Source organism: Molothrus aeneus, chromosome Z, assembly GCF_037042795.1.
Source record: "Molothrus aeneus isolate 106 chromosome Z, BPBGC_Maene_1.0, whole genome shotgun sequence".
Taxonomy (NCBI): Eukaryota; Metazoa; Chordata; class Aves; order Passeriformes; family Icteridae; genus Molothrus; species Molothrus aeneus.
This window is the reverse complement of record NC_089680.1, coordinates 16,526,558-16,552,883: the sequence shown is the minus strand read 5'-3', so window position 1 is coordinate 16,552,883 and position 26,326 is coordinate 16,526,558. Positions and strand designations below refer to the sequence as shown.

Here is a 26,326-nt window from a genome sequence, read left to right as displayed (position 1 = left end):
TATACAGCCAACCTCAATAAACACTCTATACAAGTCCCTTGTGACTTAAAAGTAAATAATGCCTCTATTTTTCAAAGACTAACTGTCCAAGCTTCTGGTGCTCTTACTTTGCCCCCCCCCACCACCCCCCTTATTTTTACTTCTGAAATAGAACTACTTGGAAGATTTAGAAGCTTCTGTTTGTTTGTTTGTTTAGATAAAAGTAATCAATTTCACTGCCAGAATAATTATTTTAACAGACTAAACTAAAAAGGAAAGAGACAGTCATCTCTTGTAGTAGAAAAAACTTCTGACTCATGTAAGGCAGCTAAATATTCCTTGCAATAAAACAACAGTAACGCAAAGGAATGTATGAGTTTACACATTCATTTTTCACTGAATTATTTCAGTACAAGTCACAACCATAAAAATAACTCAGAGGAACAGAAAGAGGTAAATTGAAGCTCCTTGAGTAACAATGCACAATGTAAAGATGAGCTATAAGCTCCAGGTCAGTTTGTTTAATTCTACACAAGTACAAGCTAATTAGAGGAGATGTTGCAGAACGTTTCATGAGCCAAATAATATTTTAATAGTAGATAGGTTTTGTATTAGGAAGGTATTAGGACAATGGCTCTGAATAGGTTATCACACAGTCTACATTCATCATATGGAACATACAGTGAGCGTATGGCAATTAAATACTTGACAATTAAGGCACTTCTGTGCCTCGGAAACTAATCTGCAAGGTAATTGTTTTTTTAGTGTGCTATTTGAAATAACTGAGGTGATGCATTTTGGTATTTTTTAAGTCAGCTGGGCACAGTTTTTGTTCTGAGTATGTTGTTTCTTATATGGCTGCCTGTGTAAATGATAAGCATGAAGAGAAGACAGTAATTTAAAACAAAAGCGGAAATCAGACATAGCAATGTGTGAAGGTTTCCAGAGATATATTCCTTAACCTTCAGCACATTTTTACTACATACTTCTCACTTTTTCTAAAAGTCTGCTAACAGTGGTGATCTTAAAAAAGAAGAAAAAGAAAATAAAAATTCCAGCAAGGTAGCAGCATCATGTCCTACAGAAGGACAACACAATAAAAGTCATGTTGACTGTGGCCTGTGACTTTGGTCACGTGTGATTCACAAAAGTCTGACAGCCAGGGGTCACCATTGCTTTCCTAGCAATCAAACGCGATCCTGCAAAGTTTTCCAAGTGTTGCATTCACTTGCAGTTTGTTTAAGGGCAGGCAGATATATTTTGCACCTAGTTCTTACAAGCTACAAAAGATGCAAACTTTCTTTTACAGGTGATGTTTCAGGACTTGTCTAAAATAAAGAGACTACCAGCTTCACTGACAGAAATGCAGTTCTTTGAATTTGTTTACTGAAACAGTGGCTACTCTGCCTTCCAGATCCACCAGACATTATCACAAAGCCCACAGGATTTAGGGAGAGTTCTCTTCCAAGGAAGAGAAAACGAAAGAAAGCTAAAAATCCTTCTTTCAACGCTGACTTTACCGACTTTACTTCAAACACCAGGACATATCTTATTTGAGCCAATCAAACAAAACCACACATAGTCATATTCTTTTGTTTTTATACTACCACAGGACAGACAAGGGAATGTTTGTGATTAAACTAAAAGTAAAGCATTCAGAAGTGCTATAGGAGCTTGTAAAGTGCAGAATATCAGCTTCAAAAACTATGCAGAAAACTAGAAATTCAGTAATACAGTTCTTTAACCAAATTGTCCTGCCTCCTCAGCATTCACCAAGCCTTCAGAGAAATGGTGAACCTCATGTTTGTTTTAAGGGAATAAAAACAGCATTGATAACAAAAATTTGTGGGCAATGGGAAGTATGCATGAAGAAAAGGATAAAAGTGTTTCTGGCATTTTATATATTCAGAAACTGACTTACGCTAGTGGAGATGCAGTTGGAGCTTTTGCTTGCCTTTTGCTTTTCAGAGCACGAAGCTTATCCCCTTGTGTTAAACAGTTTGTTTCGTCATCATCACTGTACTGAATAAGTGGAGGGGGGAAAGGGATAAATCAAGATTAAATATAGGCACTTTGATATATAAGAATTAACTTTATCTTAAAGCTTAAAATTAGAATTATCTCAACAGGATAAAGTCAAAGGAAATTCACTTGCATAAATATAGTTCTGTTTCTTCCAGTTTCCTGTTTGCTGCCTTAGAAGCTGTAAACCATTAAGTGGTGTCATGACTTACATGCATTGGAATATTGTCTCCTTTTAAAGCATTGGAAGCAATATATTATAAAATCTTTGCTTAAGTACAGTATGATCTTCACTAAATACAGCATTTCCCTCCTTCAGTTGCCTTTTTAAAACAGCAGAACTGTCTTTTTCAAAAAGCACCATCAAAAGGTATTACAGAAGTTGCAATTACTTAGAAACTAAAATGAGTAAAAATGATAAGCATAACCCACCCTTTCATCCCCTCCCTTTAAATACACACAGTGAAGCAACAAACAATCCAAAATTAAATCAGTGTTTTTGATTGCAGAATGTATGTTTTTTCTATTGTTGACCTAATTACAGAAGACTAAAACATGATGATGCTCCTACTTCACCTGTGTTCTAAACTCCATTTTTCATAATTGCCATCCCTAGTTTCCTCCCCCTCCCCCATATCCTTTTATACAAAAAGGGTGAACAGAAAAAAATTTGATTAACAAAGTTTTAGTGCACCCACAGGTTTTTTCAAAACCTGAGAGATTCTCAACAGTTTCAACTTTTACAAGAGCACAATATTTGGATGGTTACCAGTTCAATGTCCTTTTGGATGCTTCTCCTGTTTCTTGTGTTATTAATTGAAATATCATCTACTCCTGACAGAATTCTTGTTACAGCAATTTTATGGTTTCGTTTCAACTTTGCACGGAAAATATCCCCTTCTGTCCAAAGTTCTGCCTGTTTGCTATCATAACATGGAAAAAAAGGCCCAAAACACAACAAATTAACACTGAAGATTGTTAAGTGTACAATAGAAGAAGAAGAAAAATACATCTAGATTTATTTTTGGCAATAATTTACACTCAATCTACTTACTCCATCAGGAAATGCTGTTGTGGTCCAATCACAGAACCAGGTCTATTTATTCTGATCCAGGCAATAGATTCAGCAGCTGTCATCCGATAATGCTTCATGATGTAACAGGCAATAAGTGTGCCAGTTCGTCCGAGACCAGCTGTGTAATATAAAAGAATGGCTTCTTTTATATATCCATCTCCATCTGGAATCTGTTGTAACTACAGACACTGTTACTTGGGCAAGTAGTTACCTGCCTAATTTATCAAAACAAACCTCTACTTATCAAATGTGGTAAGGGAAACTTAGTCTTTAATCTGTTTCATCATATACAAGGTTACTAACACACTCTCCATATTTTCTTTGAGTGAGGTAACCCTCCAAAGCCAGCAAATTTACAAATATTTGTAAGTTTAGCTACCTTTATTTACCTATCTATCTATGAATATGTATGAAGGTATGAGAATGTTTATAACGATGGGATAAAACAGTTGGTCTTTTTTTTCTTTTCAGAATTCTCCCAGAACCTTCTTGCAAACTAATCATACATTGCACTGAAATTAGATGTTCTCCCAGCCCCCCCCTCTAATTAATCTCTTTAACTCCCAAGAAAAAAACAAATTTTGCAATAAGCAAGTCTGGGCACTAGCTAGCACAGAAAAGAAGTATTCCAGAGTGAGAAACCTTATTTAAAATGGCCCTCAAAACAGTTCTATTTACCTTGGGAAAACATTAGAAGCAAGAGAGGACTGCTCCAGCTAAGTGGCATCTCTCCTTAATCACTTGCTGCACATGCAAACCACACACCACCTTAGCTCATTTAACAATTAACTGATCAACACCACTGTAAAATCTTCTGTATAACACATTAGCCAAGACAACCACACAGTAGCTTCCATGACTTGCTTTAGGAACTTGCTTTAGCTTTCCATGACTTCCATGACAGCTTTAGGAACAGGCTACAGCATTCTACACTTCCTCAAGAGTAAGCGCAGTCTAGACACCATTAGTCTGACATCTACCAAAGAACACCTTAATTTAAATGAAAACAAAGCACTTGTATCACTGATACTCAATATTCTGGCATAACCAATTAAGCAATATGCCTGAATTTATCACCTCAGTGAAGAATAAGAGTATGGACTTGTTTTCCCAGAATCAAGATGCTGGTTTCAACAATTCTTTCACTTTATAAAATATAATTCTGTTAAATGCAGCAAACAGATGGCAGATACAGGAACAAAACTGCAGTCTTTGCAGGTCCAAAGAAACAGGTTAAGAAAAGGCCCTTCTCCTTCAATCACAGCATTATCAGATACACTAGTAATGCAAAGCTGTGGAGAAAAAATGTCTGATAGACTATTAAAGATGGTGTGGGAAGGGAAACATACTGCCTCTAGAACAACTGAAAACATATATAACAGCTATACTAGCTGCATTGGCCAGGCTCTTACAATCTTCGCAGTCTAACTCTGGAGGAATGGATATTCAGAGCATGCCCAAATTAGTATAGTTTCTGAGGGATGAAGATTTTGGTAGCTATACCAAAAGAAGAGCACTCATACACTTTGAGAAATCTCCCCAAAATACAGCACTGTTTCCAAAACTTTACCACTTGGTATATTTAAACATGTATTTTCAGAGAGAACTTGACAGGACTTCAAATGCCTGCCCAAAGCATCCTTTGAAAGTACTAACACTTTCTAGCAGAAACAGCTATTAATATCGGAAATCTCACTTTCCCCAGTCTCATTTTGGGAATGGCTTGGAAGATTTTTCTGGTACTTAACAAAATTAGAAGTTGAAGCGCTGAACAGAATCATAGAAATAATTTTAATGGAACAGTTGCAGTTTGGCAGACATGTTAATAACTAGATATAGTAGAATTATACTGCAAAATAGCTCAGGAACTGTAATTATAAACATCACTAGCAATATAAACTGGTTTTTGCATCATACCTTTGCAATGAACGGCTATTACACCTTCAGCATTTTCACAAATATTTAGAAATGTTTTAACTATAGTATCACTAGGTGTGCTTCCATCAGCAAAGAAGAGATCAAAATGCTCAAATCCAGCATCTGTAAATCGTTTGGCATCATACAGTTTTTTGTTGAGGCGTATTATAGTGGTGACCTTCTTTTGCTTGAAGTATGGGAAATAAGCCTCTGGAGCATGGTGGGGATAGCCTATTTGAGAACAGAAGATAAAAAAAAGAGTAAGGCTTAAAGTGAAGAAATAAAAAATATTAAAAAAAAAGATATGAAAACACTCCCAAAACAGAGAGAAGATAAAGAAATAGACTAACTGAAAATGGAATTTTAATACAATCACCTAGGTCAGATACAATTAAACCAAGCATTAAAATTTTACTGCCAGAGTTCTTATAAAAGGAAAAGAGCCAAGGAAAAAACACACTGTTTGAGGAACAATTTTTAAAGCTTGTTCTTACTGATAACAATCAACTAAGAAAGTAGTGGGCTTGTGTTCCCCACCTCCTTTTTTAAGCATACCATTTTCAATTTTACTTCTTGAATGAGGTCCACTGAAGGCAATGAATTTGTTTGGTATTATCCAGTTAAAATCTCCATTTTCTGCTCTCTGTCAAGAGAAAATGCTTGGTTTATCATTATCCCTGTATTTTCAGGCTTTTCCTTATTGTTTCAAAATACATGCTAGATAGAATTGATGTATAATTTTTGTCAAAGGAAGGTGTGTTAGTTGGCTGCTTTCTTTTTCATCATGAGGATGACAGATGCTCTCAACCTCACATTTCTCCCCTGTGTCCCTGTCTTTCTAAATCAGAGTTTTAGAACAACACAACTGATGCCCTTCAGATGAAGAGCAACTTTCAAATTTTTATTTTTTATAGGATTCTAAATTGATCTTACCAATTGGTCTTACCACCATTCACAAAATATATAATGAGTTTTTCAGCTCTAGGACCATTTAATTTTCTCTTTACAGACATCTGGCAGCTTTGCATTTCTGAGACTGCATACAATCAGGAGTTGCAGTCCTTCATTGTGACAATAATTTCCTACGACTCAAAGTGAATTTTATGCACTTGGAGATTCCCAGCCCTGTTTTCTTCTTTACCTCAAAGAGTGTTATTACATTTTTGCCATGTGTCCTCAAATACATACTTTGATTGTTCTCTAGCATTCAGTTAGACTTGGGCTTGTATGCCCTTTAGTTTTTCATCAAGGCTGCTCAAGAATATCCAGGGTTTTACTAATAAAGGAGACTCTCATTTATTTCCATTTTGGTTTCTGCTTTTCCCCATGTTTGAACATAATTATGCTTAAATCTGGATTTTACTATTATCTCTCTGACCACTAACCTTTATTTAACTTAACCTTTATTTAACTTATCATAACTTAAAGAGACAAAACAAAAATGGAACTTAATGCTACAAAAGAATAGCAGAAATTATAACCAATTGCTTTAGCATTAGTAACAGCAAACAAATCAAGAAATTGATACTGAACACTTACTTCATAATGCTCATATTCATCTACATCAAACGTACTAAAATCCAGGAAACCATACTGCAAAGCCTAAAATTCAGAACACAGCTCTTAACAAAGATGCTTCTTCAATGAGGACAGTTTATTACTCTTTTCAGTTACATAAAGTCCTTTAGTACACACTCTCCTTCTTTCTTCACAAAACTTAAGAATACAGAAAAACTCAGTCTTGCTTCAAACTAGGTTTGTAAATTTCAATATAAGTGAAGTTAGATGAATAAATCAACTTTTTTGTTTTCATGAAATCACTATAAAAACCCCAGATTACTGAAGCATTTAGTCTTTTCATTATTGCTAGCTGCACAAAATAAAAAGAAAAATAACCAGCAAAAAATATCTATTGAAGCTATGAGTAGATTCTAAAGACTGCATTCAAGGACTGGAGATACTTTTTGTGCACAAATTCTATTTGCTAATGTCTTCACTGATTTCAAATTGTTTGCAGTCACAAAGTCCTAAGTAGATACTACTGTGAGTCCGTATGTCCCATAATTAGCCACAGCCATAATACTTAACACTGTATAAAAAATGTAAACATTTGGGTAACTAATAGTTTATCCACTTGTTAAACAGGAAGACAAATACAGATAAACCTCCTACCTCCAGATATTAAAAATACTACATTCCAATTTTCTTTTTTACTACCTAATCTTCTGCAGCTTTCCTTGTTGCTCACCTGCAAGAACATCAATGCACCAGTCTTGGCATACAAATAACCAATTTCAAAATACCCAGAAAAGCTGAAAAATCACCAATCTTCAAGAAGATGACTTAACCAGTAAAAATGTCACTATTTGGTAGAGATACCCATAATACAAAACAATAATACGGTGGAGAGCTGCAGAATTCCATTTCACTATTCATACAGACTAAAAATAATGTGGTTTGATTCCCTTTATCCTTTAATGCTGCATTACTTCACTGCTATATTGCTATAAAACCTAGATTTTATAATTTTATAGTTAAAAAAGAAGCACCTACCTCCTAACATTTGTTCTATTTCTATTACTAAAGCAAAATCTGAAATCATTACCATGTGCTGCAAATGCCAGAAGTATATAGCAAACCCATTCAAAACCCTTTGAATGGGTATGTTCAGCCTAATACATAACACCAGGGAGCATACAATAAACCTAATACAAAGCTCTTAGGATTAGAGGTGAATTACTGTCCCAATAGATTACACAAGTAAAACTCAGAATTCCCTCTATATCTTCACTTGATTACGTAAAGTACTGGTAGACTTCTAAGAATGCTTTATCTATTTTGTGACAATGCGTAATGCATAGTAAACTAGGCAACAATCAGCAGATCTGCTAGTTCACAGCTTTAATTGGATCCTAGTTTCCTAAGCCTTCTTCTTCTGATGGGCAACATTTAGCTACTTTTTTGAAATGTGTAAAATATTCATTTACTGACCTTGTTTATTGCATGAAAACAGTCCAGTAACGTTAGATGAAAACTGCAAGTACCAAAGGAAGCATCCCTATAAGATACAATGACCAAAACATAATTATTGTATTTTAATCCAAGTGAAAGCAATTGAAGATACTTCTCTAAAACACCTTTTAAAATTACTTCAAGGTAATGATTATTAAACTGAAATAATTATATCAAATGATTACTTCATTTCCCATACATTGAATCTTACAAGAATAACAACATAAAATAACTTCTATTAACAGATACAACAGTAAGATTACTCCAGCTACAGTTTTTGTAAAGCAGAAATGTTCAATTTCTGACATGGACTGTTAGTAAAAATGTTCAATTTCTGACATGCACTGTTATACTAAAATATTTAGTAAATATAGTAAATATATAAATCTAATAGTAATTATACAATAAATTATAGTAAATATAATAAAATAGAATAAAATATTTTCCTTAAGAAGCATAAATAGTTAATGCTTACACAAGAGGAGAAACTAGTTTCATTAAAACAGCTCCTTTCAATGACAAGTTTTTTAATTCTGTTGATACAGGAATTGCATGTTCTTAGTATGTGACCATTATAAAATTTCATAAGCACTGCAGATTACGAATTCTACAGGAATACTATAGTGAAGTAAATAAATTAATTAAACTGAATCTAAACCAGAGAACCATCAGAAAACATTTCATGTTCAAATTTCAGCTGAGATGAAGAAGAATTTTGAAGAACCTGGATAGCTGTCTCTAGTAATTTTTTCTATCCTTTCCTTCCTTATGAATCAGTGAGAAAAAGGGCAGAAATAAGGAGGAGACAGAAATAATAGAATGTTACTCAAGTCAAAGAAAGGACACATAAAGGTGACATCATAGTAGCACGTGTATCAGACCACCCGATGAGAAGGAACAAATGGATAAAGCCTTCTATAGTCAGATGGAAGCAGCCTCACATTCTTAGGCCATGGTCCTCACAGGGAACTGCAACCACTCTGATATGTTTTGGAGGCATAGCACAGGTAGGGCACAGGCAACAGAGATGGCTCCTGGAATACACTGATGACAACTTCCCACTTGCCAAATATGTGCAGCAATCTGCAAATACTGCCTTGTGATAAAGAATGCTATTAAGTATTGCAAGCCCTCTGTGGTGAATGACAGATATTTTGATATGTTTAACTATCAGCTACTGGCACAAAATCAGACTGCCAAGTGAGAAGCAATAAGGAAGATTAAAAAGCTCAATGAGTTGACAAAACAAAACAAAATAAAATAAAACCCCAGAAAACCAACACAGCAGAAATTAGTACTGAAAAATGTTACATTCTTCTTCAAAATACCAAGGTACAGAAAGTTCTATCAACTTGTTATTTACCTGAAAGGAAGATATGAAACACTTCCTGACAATATAAGCCTGTACACATCTTCTGGGGATTCTCTCAGGTATATTATCTATTTTTGGAAAACAACAGAAAAGGAAAAAGATTATTTTATGACAGCCTTCAATAATTTCAAGTAATTTGTTTACTACAGAAGGCATAATTAATTATCACAGAGTGCAGAAGTGCTGGAAAAGAGTGGAATCAAGAACAAATGTTTCAAGTGTGCAACAATAAAACTAACATAAACAACAAAAAATCTTGTCAATCTAAAGAAATATATATTTTAAAACAATCTTTATAGATTTGTGCAGGAGTTGTTCAGCTATAGACTACAGTGAAAAGGCTCCTGTTCAACTGAATTCTTACATTTCTACTATGACTTGGCTTCACCAGTTTGTAAATTTGTTTAAATTAAGCTTTTAAGATGTAAATCAAAACATAAAAACCTGCAGAGATATCAGTAAAGCTATCATCTAGTACACAAATTGTGGATACACACAGCAGACAAGACTAAAACAGTTATTTATGTTTGATCTTCCTACAGAACATTTACATTAATCCAAATTCTGTACTTCCTCTTTTGCACCTCTGGGGCAATATCCAGTAAAACTAAATCCAGATGTCATAAACTAAGAGAAAACAAAAAGAAAAAACAAACAAACAAAAAAAAATCAAAACCAAATAACAACCGCCAAAAAAAAAAACCCCAAAAAAATCAACAACAAAAAAAAGAAATCTGTAGGTTCAGAAACAAAATACTATGAACAGAATGAATCGAACTTTCTACTGTCAAAAACACTCAGAGAAGAATTCACAAAGGACCAACTTACGAGAAATATCCGTATGGTCTTCCATCACAACATGTCTGATCCCTCTTGGATAGCCTTTAACACTAAGGTCTCCTTAAAGAATACCTAAAACTCCTCTTTTTTGCATATCTCGTCTTCAAATACCATTAAACACCATCCCCAGCATGGCCAGGAGGTAACAACTGTTAATAACAAGCTGTCATTAACAGGTTAATATTGAGTAATTTCAAGTTAATACTTTTTCTTTGAAATTGCTTTAATACTCTACAGAAAATTGTGGGTTTTTTCACTAATTTTCAGTGAAATTATTTATTTCTTTTATACTAATGACATTTTCCCTTAGAGATATTTGAAAGGAAAAATCCTCATGAATATTAATTAAATATCTTCCAAAAATCAAGGCATGGTGTATTTACTTTCTGTTGCTCTGGACATTTTTTCTTTAAAATGTTGGCATTGCCTTTCAAATTTCTTTGATTCTGCTGCAAGGCCAGTTTGAACAAATGGCTTAACATACCTTAAACATCCTCTGTCCACATACACACACAGAAAACAAGAGTTAGAACAGATGTTGCTAAAAAAACCTAACAAACAAACCCAGCCTGAAAAACAATCTAAAGAGGCAGCTAAAGCAGACATGGCCATCAGGTGACCCCTTTGATTTTCCTGATTCAATTAGTGCGTTAAGTATTTTCAGAGCATTCTTCCCTTGAAATTGGCAGAAGAAAACAGAAAAATAAATCTTTCTTGAGACATAGCTAAGTAATGAAAACTGCATGTTTTGTGTGTGTGTGCTTTCACTGGGGAGAGATAAGCGACTTCTGCATTTATATTTGCAAGTATACACTCAAAATAGAAAAGATACTTCAAAAGCCTCCCCAAGTATAATGAATAGCTTAGCCTCTGACAGCAAAATTCACTTTTTATTCTACAAACATTCATTGCCTGATTTGGATGTAAAGGTTATCTTCCAAGAAATTTCAAATTGTGTGCTTTGCTACAGTCCTAATTTGCATCTTGCAGGACAGTGAACACATATTGCTAGCAACCATACACATCAAGCCCTTCTTGTTTATCAGGAAGAGAGCCCTGTTCCTGAAAAACTTACAAACCCAAGACATGAAATGGAATTAAAAAAACAGACAGCAATTAGACAGGGTTTGTAGCCAGAAATGAGTCACCTGGAAAAAACTGGATTAAAGAATCACAGAATCAATTAGGCCGGAAAAGATCTCTGAGATCATTCTACTCCAACCTTTGCCCAAACATGATCATGTTAACTAGACCATGGCACTGTGTGCCATGTCCAGTCTTCCCTTAAACAGCTTGTCCACCATCTCCCTGGGCAGGCCATTACAATGTTTAATCAATCCTTCACCCTTCCTGTGAAGAAATTCCTCCTAATGTCCAACTGGACTTAAGTGCTATCACTGTGTAGTATACAGAGTACTAATCGTACCACAGGCAGAAATAAAAAGGCAACTAATACTACGTGATTTTGTAAGCTTATATAAAAGCTCAGCTGAGGTATGAGAGAAATCCTTGGCCTTTCTGAGCTACCAGCTTCTTAAAGGAAACAAGACAGAATGCAGAAGCATTTGTTTACAAGCGTAACAGCTGCAAGAGAGAATTTTTTCTCATTTCACTGTGTTGTATTAAAATAAGTTAGTTAGTTCTATTATGTTAGCTCTCAAGCACAGATCCTGCTTCTGAAATTACATTACCAGTGAAACTGCTAGAAATACCTTTTTAACATACATAACATACATGCATAACAACAACACCCATCCATCCGTCCATCCATATGTGTATGGACTTTTCTTAACACAGCTATGTAAGAACACTTCCTCCATACAAGGACATTTAAAAAACCCAATCTGATTTTGCAAAGCAAAAATACAACTTGTATTGTTCAACTGAAGCAAAATACAGCATATTTACTGAAGAAGAAAACTTATTCTGAAACAAAGAGAAATCCTGCTACACTCAGCTATGACACTACCACACACACAAAAGACACAACAAGGGAACAGCTGCAGAGACAGCATTTGATGAAATGGTCAGATAGTGTACTCAGTTGAAAGTGCTTGCAAAAAAATTAGGTTAGTATGAGAATAGCTGGATGAGTGCAATGGTATAGAGTGCTTCAAAAGGGAAGAATGACACTCACACATAATGGGAAAGACCATAAACAGATAATTACTTCACAAGGAAAGTATCTTGGCAGTAACACAACACAAGAAGCTGTGATAGTCAAAGTGGAGACATAATCAGTTTCTGTCACAGGTTAAAGGAGTACACAGCTAGAAATCCTGGATGTAACCAAGGCTGGATGAAGGCTAAGCATGGGTGGGGCCTGCTTTTAGGTTGGGGTTAACCAAATTCCATGTATGGTAACAGGTAAGACTGAAATAGCAAAGCTCAGAGAAGCAACAGATGTCAAGGCAGCAGAGGCCACACATCTGCATTAGGAAATGGTCTGCACCAAAAGAATTCCATCAGTAGACAGAGAGACAGAAAGCCAGCATTGCAGATCTGACATCTTTACTATATAAAACTTCCAGCAGCTTTTAAGCTTAACAGCTGAGTTTAGTCTGTTCCTGCAGACTGAATGCCCATTATCTGTTGGGATTGCTCCTACACTGCTCCATGAAGTGAACCAAAATGCAGTATTAGCATTTAAGGAAAGATTTGGTTAAAAAATATTTTTGACACATCTATATCTATGTAAAACTGAATATAACACTGTTTCTGACCTGGAGGAGGCCAGGGAAGCCTTAAAGATGAACAATTTCATTGGAATGATGTGAGTGAACAAAGTACTAAAGAAAGCAAATAAACAGGAAAGAGAAAGTAGTAGTGATCAAACACCTGTAGCAGACAGAAGTGTTGCAAGAGAGAAGGACGTTCTAAGGCAGCAAGCAGAACTGAAGTTTTAGAAAACTGAAAGTCTTAGAAAAACTGAAAACTGAAGTTTTAGAAAAGAATGGAAATGTTGATTTGATGAATAACAAAACAAAGATATATTTGCAAATTAATGAGGTATGTACTGGGGGAAGGAGAGGAAATGAGAGAAGACAAACTCCAGAAATCAAAATATACAACAACTGAAACTAATTTGTCCAGATGCTGATTACAATTTATGTTTCTGCTGTGCTTTCTAAGATGATGAAAACTTTCACAAATAAAGTTGTTTTCTTAGGTTAATGCTAATAAAGCAACCAACAAAAATGACAACTAAAAAGATAAAATTTTTAAACTAAATTTAAAGCAATGATATTAGCAGTTATTTAGCAGAACCATTCACTCTCTGGGATAATTTTTATCCTTCTGTGTATATACAAATAAAGAAAAGACTATTAGAATTTTAAAATTATTTCCCAAGAGGATTCTTTCCTGCAGTTAGGGAAATATTTGGAAAAAAAAAAAAGGCCTTCTTTCAAAAAAGCTTAGTCAATGCAGCATGCATCTACAGGTTCAGCTTTTAGAATTTTCCTACAGTCATATTCAAGTGCAGATAGGAGAATACATACACATCTATATGGACACAAATACAAACAGAAAAACCCTTAAAATATTTTAGAAATCTTCTACTTAAGTACCTTTCAGGAAAATTGTTACTATAAGGAATTGATATCTTTCAAGTCAAACATATAATTTTATCACAATCTGCAATCATTTGTATACAGACAATTTAGAAATTTTTATGCATACAAAAATATATCCTACTGAACTTCAACATATAGCCAGGAATTTGCTATTAGCAGTTGAACTACTAACAATGCTCTAATAATCCTTTCCATTTAGGACATCTGTTTCTAATTAAGGAACTACAGGCCCCTCTGTGAATGGTCAAGAACCATCCAAGCACTGAACACTGGGAAAGGTGCACTCAAGCACTCCTCCTGCTAACAGTGCTGTGCAGTCAAACAGCTGCCGTCAAGTTCACTCAATGAAATACAAGGGTTTGTATGATTAGGTGACCCAGTCTTTATTTAGGAGCATTTAAAATCAACCAGAGAATGAGAGCTTTTAGCAAGCCATGTTTTCATCTGATTCATTAGTGTTTTCAATCCAGCCTTATTTTTCAAGCAACCATTTCAGAGATTGGAGTTATAATCATTGGAATGATATTCACAATAGGATGCAAAGTATTCCTGGTAGAAAGGGAAATGATGCTCTGGTTAAAAAAGGCATCTTAACTTTCAATACATGGCACTGCCAAGTAAAATAATAATGCTGCATATAAAACAAGACATGTTTAGTAATAATAATCTATGACATGACTTGCTGCTTTTTCAGAAAAATTAAATAGGCTATTGAAAGAAGCTTTATTGTTAGAAACTATATCAACTCAAGTCTGTAAACAGCACTTTAAATTCATATCTATGATGTGCTCAATACAATCATGTTTATCCACCTGTTCACCCTCAAATGAAAAATCTGCTTAAGGCTGCTACCTAAATCATATATTTTACCAACCATGCTCACTGAGAAGACAGAAAATAATGAGATAAATAATTTTAAACTGCTTTCAAGTGAATTTTATGTGATACAACTTTGTTCCAAAAATGTCACTCTTCCAAGATGGCCTGAACTGCTGTAAGCAGCAAACAATTAAACCCATTCTGAACAAATGCAAGTAACTGCTGTGTGTGACCAGACTCAAACACAAGCTCATACAGGTTTTATAACTTTAAAGTGTTAAATATTTTATTTCATTAAAACCTCAATTGGATATACTACTCAGTTAGTAGAATTAAATTTCTAGCAATTTCCTTAGGAGAAAATGTTAGATGTTGCAAAATTAAAATAGAAGTTTATTAGAACAAAAAGCTTCCTGTATGGATTTGTACTGTAGTGAAGAAATGCATGCGGCCAACAGTTTCATCACTAGCAGAAACACAGTCATTAAGTGGATAAAAGAGACAGAGAGTGAATAACTGCCTGTCTCTGGCAACTCTCTTTGTTCATCATAAACAAAAGCAAGAAACCTCCAATTACCTTTTAAACAGCAGAGGAAAGTATAAAAAACCCTGAACTGATTGGATTGGGCACATCACTATTTTATGCCAGATAAGGAAGCAACCTAAGGCTATAGAGTGAGGGACCTCCAAAAGAACAACCTTTCTTCTCCTATGGAGACAAGCAGTTTTGTAGGAGCATACTGGAATAGAACCTAGTACCAACAGCAGGAAAAGCTGCTGCTGTGAAGATTAATCACGATTTCCCAAATACAACTCAGAGAAGGTAGCATTTTAGAGGACACAAGCAGAGACAGCCAAGACTACAGGTAACTTCTGCTTAAATAAAAGGTCAGTATTTTGTCCATCTTGTCTCTGCCACTTGCTCATCAAGCACCTCTCACCAAAACATAGCTGAGGGTAAACATGGTTTACCCACTCTAAATTTGAGCACTGCCACAGTTATCCATTCACCACCACCCAGCCTGGATCACTAGAAGGTTTATCTCAGGCTTAGCCAGAGATAATTCTGCAAGTGTCATACTAAGAACAGAACAGTTCAACATCACAGCAGTGGGTGCCAATTGATTCTCCAACCTCCAGCTTCTACCCAGCATTAGGCCCACAACTAGGAAGGATACTAACAAATTGAAAAGGCAAAAAACCAATACTATGGATTAGAACGGATGAAGGAAACGCTGCTTACCCTGAAGAAAGAAGATGAGAAAATAGACAAAGTACAGAGATGAGTCCTGGAGAAGGTGACCTGAATTACAGCAGTTCATGGGGCGGTACCCTGGAAGGGTCACCCTCCAAGTACATAATTAGTGCCAGGCCTGAGAAAAAAAACACTGTTACTAAGTTAATGTAGCCAAGGGGAGAGGGGGGAGCTTGGGAATTGGGTGGACAGGGCACAGAGGGTACATTTTCTTTCGTAATATAGAAGGAGCAATGATGGAAGAAGCAGACTTTCCTCACCCACAGCCAAGTCCTGGTGAAAATCAAGAGAAGCCACTGTAGATATCAACTCAGAAGACCACTGCTGCTTTGGTAGTGTGGTAAGGCCTGAACAGTGCAGATAGCTTTCAAGGAAAAGATTTTTCTTTAAAAGGTGAAGAACAAAGCCTCCCCCCACCCCCCTTCTTTCCCTTTTCCCCCTCCACCCAAATAAAGTGTAAACATTCAACCCCAACACACTGAATTCTGGCTACCCTTTGTGTGGCTGAATGTGCCAAATTTTTGCTAACCTGCATAGAAGAATATTATTCCCATGATGTCTGCAAACATTTAGAAACGAAATACAGAATTAAAATAGATGAAAGATGAACAATAAAGGGATTAAGGTCTAAATTGTTAAGATTTACTCTAAAAAATTAGTATTTTATTCTAAAACTACATATACAATAATGTATTTGTAAACTTAATTCTTCAATCTTAAGGCCATGTTATACTGAAGAGCTTGAGTTAGGCTGTGCTGTCACATCAAAGTACACCTGGAAGGAAGCAGGAGATGCAGGAGGGGGGAGAAAGAAGTATGTAGTCTGGAGAGTTCATAAACTATATCTCCACTGAAGAGGAAAGAAAGACAAGTTAGGTGAATGGGAATGGGGGAAACATTAAAACACATCAACTGTGAAGAAAAGACTGAGAACAGACTTTGCTTGAAAACAAGAACACTAACAGCCCCCCTTACCACACCACAGTTAATGAAGACTTTCATAATTGCCTTAGTGGTAGGAGCATATCCCCACATGATATATATACACACACATATACATTTGAACAAAAGATGACAAATGATAAATCATGCTAATGTATTGCAATTCCTTTAAGCAGAAGTTATAATATTTGTTTAAGAATACAAGTTTGCGGTCAACAAGCCTTTGAAAAGACATGCCCAGAAGTCGAACATTTATGAGGACATAGAAGTCCCAGAGGAGAGCTAGTCATATACAGTTCATTACAGTTTTATAGCTTAACTGTAACTGTGTTTCAAAAAAAACCAAAAGATAACAAAACCAGAAATTGCACAGACTCACTGTGCCTTGCTATTCTTGAAAACCTTGCTGTTATTCCTTGTTATTCCTAGCAAGTAACTTATAGCACCTGCACCTACAGAGCACCCCAAAACTGTGCTTTTCAAACAACTTTCAACCAAAGTAGACAAGCACTATTTTTGTGCTTGTCTGCACAAATCTGCAAAGACCACATTCCCTTTCTACTTCCTTGCTCTTCCTTGAATGAACCAGAACTCCCTCAACATAAGGCATTGCTTACCCACAGAGCTCCTCAACTCTGTTGAAATGGGAACCTACCATGAAGCTAAATAAATAGAATCAAGTAAGAAAACATATTCAATCCACAGAAAACAAAATACAGTCAACCTACAACTTACACTGTAAGATCAGAAAATAAATTATGACAATCAGCTCAAGCAACAAAGAGTATTACTAACATGACACAGTCTGATTAACTAAAATTATAGAAAAATTCCTTAAAAGATTTGACCAGTATCTGGATGGATCTTCAACAAAAAGCAAAGTATTCTGAAACTAAAGAAGGTAGACACTTAAGCCTACATATGTTTTAAATAAAGAAGTCATCGATATTTCCTTTCAATCATGAAATATGCTTATACACATGTTTATCAGGCATTCTGAACAGAACCCATATCATTGCTTGCTCCACAGACAACAATCCAATTCTCCCTACCGAAAGCAAAAATATGGGACAAATATGTGTGAACACTTGAGCAATGAGCTCTGTAATTAAGCTTGCCTCTTCATGAAAGATCATCAAAGAATGCCATGGGAAAAAAAAGTCCTCAGGGGCATAGTTTTTCTTCTGTGATCTTTCTTCAGTGGAATCCCTCCTACACAAAACTGGGAAGAAATTCTACCCTACTGTAAAGAAAAAGCAGTATCAAAGCCAAAACATATTGCACTGGAAAGAAAATCAGCATCTAGCTAGAGCTAGCTCACAATCTTAGACTTGCAAATTTGCAAGATAGACATGCCTACATATGACTGATACTAGTACTGTGTTTCACTTTCCCATAGGCCTTTCAGGGAAACTGCCAAATACTCAATGTGTACAATACAGTAACATAAGCACCTCTCCAGACTCTGAGAACAATGGTGGTTTTGCCATATTTTTTTGCCATATGCCACGTGTCTGCAACTAGCCCTACCACATGCCTTGACTAGGCAGTCATCATCTCTCTGTGAACAAGCATCCTTTCTTTACTCTCAACTCCCGCTTCCTTCACTGCAGCTCTCTAAAGCAGAAACTGCCTATTTATCTGTACAACAACCTCCATTTCTAATTACTGTGCTTTGGATTGTCATAAACCATACATATTAATCTTTTATTCAAGACTGTTGAAGAACTTACCTTCACTTGCATGTTATTATTGTGACATGGTAGGGCTATCAGGTGATCAAAAATAAGATTTATTTCAGGTTTTCTGTATACTTTTGCATAGTCAACCACAGTTTTTTCCTATTAGATTGTTTTGCCATTAGTTAACCTTCTGTACCAAAATTCTGCTCAGAATGTCAGCTGCCGTGCCACACAATGTTACTACTACACATATTTAGAAGAGTGTAGGAAAAAACAAAACCCATTTTTTTCCAAATAATGGCTGATAACTGAAGCCAGGCCCCTCTCGCTCTCTGGACGTCAATTATGATCAAGTAATTACGAAGAAGTAGTTTTCCTAAAAGCTGCAGCTGTTTTGTCAACATAATTCCTTAATGGCAAACAAGCTAATTCCTCATATTTCCAGTCTCCATGCAGTTTAAGATTGCACAGGACTACAACAACACTCCAAATTCAAATACCAAGAGTGACATGTTTTGAAATTTAGTTCTCAATTTGTAAAAAGTACTATAGAATATAGACAACAGAGAAACCCCAGGGAACAGAAAACGGACATCCTGCATGATGCAGAGAGGCAGCAAGGAGACTGCCTGCATCACAGAAAGTACTGTGTAGCCTTTGCAGCCAATAAATAGGAATAACATAAGGCTACATGAACCAATCTCTCAAATCTCCAACATCAAAAAGTGCATAGCTTTTATTTCATTTTATTCCTCAGTAAACAAGAGAAATGGTTACAACCAAGATGTGTTAAAAGTCAAAATAGAACCTGAATATGGTGCATCACAGCTTATAGCCTGAAGAATTCAACATTTTATTTCTTGACTACCTTTCCATGTACCAAACACATGCAGTTGTGGTAGAAAGCCAGTCCTCTACTCTGCAGCCACAGGCTTGGCTTAGTACCTTCTCAGCCACATTGTATCTTCCCAGGTTTTAGACAGGCTCTAAACTCATCACACATTCTCACTGCTTCTCCCAGATAAATGGAAGAGATTACTTTGTACTAGAGAGGAAGCAGCTGGGGAAGGAGAGGTTCATGTAAACGTGCACTGGGCAAATGATACATTATACTTCAAGCAAAATACTATGTTTCTATTATAAAAAAAGAAAAGAGGTTGTGTGGTTGGGGAAATGCAAAACTTCAAGAAGCAATGATTTTTTCTAAATGAAAATTTTAAAATTTTCTTTTCAGCAATGTTCTTATTTCTTAAGAACAAAATTGGCAGTAGGAAGGAAAAAGCCTGAAATCATATAACTTCACTAACATATATTCTGGACCTTAGAAACTCTCCTATTATGTGCCTCATTACTATAATTACATTAGTAGGATGATTATTCAAGAGAAAAGAATTGTTTTTATCTTGCTGTTCTAAAAATTGAGTATAAAAAATGAACACAATCAGCAGCTGTTGTAAAAATTTAAATACTTACTGCGTAGGAGCCTATGAGGAATGCAGCATTTGCTTGCTTTTTCTGATCAAAGCCAGTATAATGAATTATTTTCTTCCTTATCAATGAAAATGACTGTATCAAGAAATGAACAAGATTATGATTTTGCATTTTAGACCTTTTATACCTTCTTTTATAAAATCAGAGAAATGCAAGAGTTTGTTTACCTCCTTTCATCCAGCTGTAGTCAGAGAACCAAAAATACTGTGGAGTAGTCCCTCAGAAGCTTTGGAAAACTGTATTGTATCCCTAACTAAATTTTTCCAGTATTTTTCCCAGTATCCAGCCGAAATAATTTTTGATAGAAATTACTGAAATACTTTGTTTTTCTTCTTAAATACATTTGTATTTTTAGTTTGCGTTTTTTACTTCAAGCCTTATGTAACAGATAGCCATTTATGAGAACAGAAAGAGGCATTCTCAGAAGCAACACAAGTATATTAAAGTTGCAAAAATTTTAAAATCAGAGTTTTTACCTTTTTGTTCATTTTTCAAACTCAAATGTAGATAAATCCACTAGTATTTGTTTCTAAGGATCAGAAGCATGCTTAGATTAAAATATATTGAAATTATTTCTAAACTTTATCATAAATACTTTTTTTAAGTGTCTTCTTGGCTTGGCATACAGTTTCTCCATGTATCTTAGAATGTGGGTGGAATGGTATTTTCAATAGAAAGGACACACATGTGTGGTGGCTGTTATCCCCTAACTAGCCCTTGAAATAAATTCTGATGTGCTTGAAACTGCCCACTTTTATCAACTGCTAAGCTATCATAAAATGTTATTTTATGAATTTAAATAGCAATGTTACCTCTTCAAGATACCAGATTCAATGCATTCAAGACAAAACCTCAGATCAGTAGCAGAAATATGTTCTCAGAAAGCCTAACATGTCAGACACAAGACATGGAAAGGGACTATAACGTAGAAGCAATTATTTTGTTGTTTCAGAGCATCCAATATACAAAAATCAGAGAATCTCATCTCTAATGAACACAATTACCCATGTGGGAGTTTACCACCTCCCAGCCTGGACCACTAAACAGGTTTATCTCAGGCTTAGCCAGAGACAATTCTGCTAGTGCCCCTGTAAGAACTGAGCAGCAACATCACACCCATGGGTGTCAATTGCTTCTACAACCTGAAGAATAATAAAGCAAGTCTGAATTCTGCAAACTATCATCTGTGACAGACATCAAGGAATTAAAACAAAAAAATACCCTCTTATTCTATTATGTGCTGTATATTTCCTACTTCTCACAGTTCAGTGGCAGTTTAAAGATCTAAGTAGTTTTGAAGAGGCAAACCATGATTGACATTAACAAAAATGTGCTTTTTTATCTGCCAAACAGGTTTTATACTCCAACATCTACTAAAGGTGAACTAACTTGTAGTAAGTTGTGTTAATTAATTTAAGAAATCTGTTTTAAACACACTATGCTTTATCAAAAGCCCAATCCCAAAAATTACTCAGCTCCTGTAAGAGAAAATAATCTGCAGTACAAGCAGAGCAGCCTCCTTCAGGTCAATGCTATCAATGCTACTAAATATCAAATGTTGTTCATTATTGAAGAATGTCAGCATCAGAAGAGAAGACCAAGTCAAACAAAAATAATTTCAAATAAAAACATAGCACTACACCTTCAAGCTCACTCAATACTGGCTGATTGCCAATATGACAGAATTCCAGGAAAAAAGCTTTTCCTATATAAGGGGCTGTATTAATTCAGCAACTGATCTTCTAGAAGCTTAGCGATAGTTGCGTATCTTCTGTAAGTGAGTGAGTGAATGAATAAGTGAGTTTTCCACCCTGATCCTCCTCCTCCCTAAATTCACCTCACTAAAATATAGCATTCATATTCAGAATTCAGCTGGGTTAGGAAAACAGGAAAGCACCTGAACAATAGCAATAAAAGAAATGTTGGCCTACTCGTTTTTGCTTTTTAAAAAGCCAGTAATAACTGGCTTTTGAATCAAAACCCCAAGAATTACCTTTAATTTCCTATTTAGCTTGCAGCAGTATCTGTAGACCATTGCCAGATTGAGTGGTCCAAAGTCTGCATAGAAACTGTTAGAAGAAAGGAGAAAAATTGTACATGACCCCAGTAAATACCTTTTTTTAAAACAAGATGCACAAAGCAAGGAGTAAAAATATACATGTGATATACATACATCATTCTAAAAACAAGCATACTCTCTTACTTAAATACATACTGTTTTGTTGGAGGAAATGTTTTGTCATCTTAAACGTGGACTACATTTTTTTATTTTACACACAGCACCATTTGAAACCAATACCCCAGAATTTAAGAACTATTTCTCACTACTGTATCCCTCTGTGACAAAAGTTTTTAAACTCTATTTAAAGAGGACCTCATAAGCTTTACTTTAAAAGAAGGCAACTTGTGCTAGAGAAAAGTGAACACAGAGAATAAAGATTTATTAGTGTACTAAAAACCAGCAAGCATGCCCTTGATCAAAACTATTTGAAGAATTAGCAACATTCCACATCATGTAAAAGACAAACACTGTTCACTACAGGGGAAATAATATATCCATTGTCAGCTCATAAAGGCTTGAATTGACTTTGCCATTTTCTTCTCTGATTCTAGGAAGTTCAGACATTCCACTTAATACATGAGGAACCAAAGACACCCCTTTTACTCTGGCAGTACAATGTGCTCTTCTAAATTTATATGGCTGTATCATGTTTCTGTGTCTTCGAACAAGAATGGGTACAATGAAAGTTTCTGCTTTGAAGATGTTTTTAAGAAATCCTGATGGGAAAGCAAGAAACTCTTCAAAAGCCTATAAATCAGCATGGCACGAAGTCTTAGAAGAACAAACTCATGGAATTAATTCTCCAATAAGACTAATTCCTCACTGCTATTGTTCTGACTAATTTATTTCTGTCAAAAAAGGAAAAAAAAACTAACTTGGTACTTACTTCTCATACACAAGTTCATCATCTATGCAGAAATAATGCGTATTTGCAGCTCCACTCTTTGGTTTTTGGTAGAGAATTGCAAAATAAAGGCGATCTGAAATGCAAGAAAATTGGAAGCTTTTATAAACATAATGATTTTCTGCTGAAACGCTGAAGTATTACTTGTCAATGGGACAACATTAAATGGTTTAGAGTGAATAAAATCTTCTTTTAAGTATTAAATTAGGTATTATTATTTCTCCAGTGTTAAACAAACAAGGCATACAAAGATTGAGGCTTTTTGCTCAGCAGCATTCCCATAATCCACAGCTCTTTAGTGTTCTTTCCCAAAGTGTTCCTTGTTTGATGATTTTGCAAAATAGCAGGAGCCTGACTTGCACCCACACACACAGCAGACACATCCTTTATCAGGTTTGGTTCCACTCCAAATACCAATGCACACACACCACCCCCCAGACTAAAGCACAAATCCCTCTGCACCTCTGATTCCCTACATTAAACTAAATGATGAAGCACACTCACACCAAACACAGGCACTCCTTTCTGTAAAGCCATGATTTTGACAGTAGTGCCATACAAATTAAAGCCTGCAGGTAACAGACTCAGGAGGTATCCAACATGTTGCCCATGGGAGCACCAGCCAAGCCCCACCTGGACATCTCCAACTGAATTCTCATCCCCATCCCAGCTGCCCCTTCAAAGCCTGTGTGTCTGCAGGGAGGAGATATCTTGTACTTGCCCTGGCTTCCTTTGTTAAGCTGAGGGGAAAAAAATACCAGTGGTATTCACATAGATATAAATTACTTTTATGGCTGGGGAAGCTGAAGCCCCAGTGAACTTTAAACACTGACTGTGCTCCTGCTATAAATTGCTGTGCTTGGGGTAATTGGTCAATAAAAATTGAGGCTTGCAGCACCACCGCAATACTTGTCTTCCTCCTGCTGAGAAAATATCATCATTAAGTATTTGAATTAAAATTCAGACCTAAAAGGAAAGCTTTTCTTTTTCAAATTAATTTCCTAGAACAGATATTATATAAGTATCAAAACAGATCACGTGTATTATTTCAAAACATGATCTGTGGTGAGGAAAAACTGTATGTCAGTTTTTATACAGCAGAGGGGGGAAAAAAATTGCTTCAAAAAAACATCATCCATGACCACCACTTAGAAATCATCACCTGTATCTTGAAAATATATATCCAGGTATGCCCTGAAGGGAGTTACCATATCTATAATTCAACAGTCACATGCTCAGTGCTCACCTACATACACTAGTATCTCAAGGGTGAAGGCAGAAAAGTCCACCAAAAAGAGTACAATTTCTTAATGCTTTTTTCAGTAGAACAGCAGCCCGATGTGAGTGGTTTGGCTTAAACATGTACAGGTCAGGAGCAACAGTGGGATGTATAGTACCTCCTAAGCAACTCAGGCACCAACCTCCTTACTTTCTAGCAGAAGCAAGGCACCCAGCTTGCTTATTTAATTTCTAACAGACCCATTCAGTAAGCAGAGCACCTTCAAGTACTACATGTGCTGCTTCTGTGCTTCCCAGCACTTACCAAATAATTCCCTAAAAACAAGACAAAGGATAAATGTGTGAATTTTTAAGAAGTGACTAAACTGGCCCACAAAGTGAATTATGTGTGGAGAAGCAAGTGCACTGATACTTCAGCTGAGTGCAAAATATGCTATGACAAAAACAGCTTCATAGAGAGGCAGTCCTGGGGTGGACTTTTGGGGGTAGTTCCCCACCATGGTGTTAATCATTGAGCTCTGTCAAGGTGGATTTGAATTAATTAGAAACTGTAACAGGGATCCCTGGGCAATACTAAAAAAAAAGAATAAAAGAAGAAAATAACAGGGGAAAAAAAGGAAAAAGAAAAAAAAGGGAGAAAAAAGAAAAAAAAAAAGGAAAAAGAAGGCAAGAAAAAAGAAAAAAAAAGAAAAAGGAAAGGATAAAAAAGAAAAGTGAAAAACAAGGTAAAAAGCTGCTTTTCTGACTTCCCTCTGCTCTGAGAATGAGAGCTAATGTATGCAGGAGAACTGAGGTCAAGGGAGGAAGCAGAAAGGAGAACTGAGAAGACGTGATATCTAGGGATTGTATTTAAACTGGCATTGCTAGATTAAACACATGTCACTGCAGCCCCAAGCTATAATTTCACACCACTTCTAAACTGATTTAATGGCTAGTTGCCACCAGGTTCCTTAGAAGGAAAAATCTACTGAGTTAGCTTACTGAAGCAGCCTGCTGAGGGTTAAGAGCAGGAATATGCAGCCAAAATTTTTCCCTCCATGGCATCTGTCCTTAAGTGCCAGTCTAATTATTGACTAGACTGAGCTCTCCCTCTTCACTGTACACAAATAATAACCACATCAAAGTCTGGGAAGAATGGCAGTAGTACTCAAACTGAATTCCTTGGGTACTCAAACACTACCTTTTTACCTTTTTCCACTTCAGCTTCTTCAAAGAAACTTTACATCACTTTTGAAAATATAAAAGTACTTTGCAAAGAGCAATCCAAAATCTTCAAATACAAAAGGCGGACAAAAATGAAAATATATATAGTTTGCACAGGTCAAAGACCTAAAATAATTTAGCATTTTGCTCCAAAACCAGATTTGGAATAAAAGAATCACGTGCATCCTCAGTGCTCATACTGTTACTGAAGTGCTTCTGCAGCTTGCAAAAATGTCCAGCAAAAACAAAAATTCCTATCTTGAGCAAGCAGTGTGTATGTGGCCTTCAGAATTGCTATTGGCAATGGTTCTGCTCTGGTATCTCTGAACTGTGTTCATTGTTGCTATTCTTAAAACACCTGAAAGAAACTTGAGTTTAATGAGTTTACAGAAGTACCTCACAATAAGAGCAGTGTGAGTCAAATGCCAATATCCTGACAAGCTGTCCATTCCCGTGCATTGCTAACAATTACTCCCTATTATGTAAACGGCAGGCTCCATCTTTTTAACATGTTTCCTATGGGGAGATTTTGGAATGAAGAAATTTCCTGTAAGTGTATTTACCCTTCTACTGATTTACCAGTCCAGCATCTGACAAATGCTGTATTACTCACCAGGTCTGTTTTTCCCTGTTTTTTTTTCCAAACACATTCCAAGTCCTATTTAATCAAGGACTAGCGTGTTATGGTTTTTTTAACAGAAATTAAGAGAAAGGAGAATTCCTTCATTAAGGATCTGATTGCAGGATTGAAAGTTTATACATAAAATACACTCAAGCACTGATGATTTGATTTCACTTGGATTTCACAAAGGTTTGGGACTGCCAGGAGCAAGGCTTCCCTCTCATTATCTTCGTATTTACTTTGCTAATTTTAGCTCTTTAGTATTTCGTTTACATATAGTGCACTTGAGCACTTCCTAATTCCTGCAAATTTCTG

General features: G+C 35.8%; 1 protein-coding gene across 3 annotated transcripts in view; it reads right to left on the bottom strand.

Moving 5' to 3' along the window:
* The window catches only part of CDC14B (cell division cycle 14B), a 36,079-nt gene extending 13,060 nt beyond the window's left edge, over nt 1-23,019 (bottom strand). For 2 of the 3 annotated variants that reach the window (XM_066569623.1, XM_066569624.1), the window contains exons 1-8: nt 16,127-16,253; nt 15,855-15,984; nt 9,369-9,445; nt 7,985-8,051; nt 4,994-5,224; nt 3,056-3,194; nt 2,771-2,924; nt 1,901-2,001 (exon numbers count right to left, since the gene is read on the bottom strand). In XM_066569623.1, the coding sequence (XP_066425720.1) occupies nt 1,901-2,001; nt 2,771-2,924; nt 3,056-3,194; nt 4,994-5,224; nt 7,985-8,051; nt 9,369-9,445; nt 15,855-15,933 (848 nt within the window). In that variant the 5' untranslated portion in view covers nt 15,934-15,984; nt 16,127-16,253. Of the gene's footprint in view, nt 1-1,900; nt 2,002-2,770; nt 2,925-3,055; nt 3,195-4,993; nt 5,225-5,548; nt 5,637-6,532; nt 6,596-7,984; nt 8,052-9,368; nt 9,446-15,854; nt 15,985-16,126; nt 16,254-19,963; nt 20,057-21,974; nt 22,051-22,929 lie in introns of those variants that run through there. The other variant, XM_066569625.1, reaches the window with a different exon arrangement.
* Between the last annotated feature and the right edge of the window lie 3,307 nt (nt 23,020-26,326).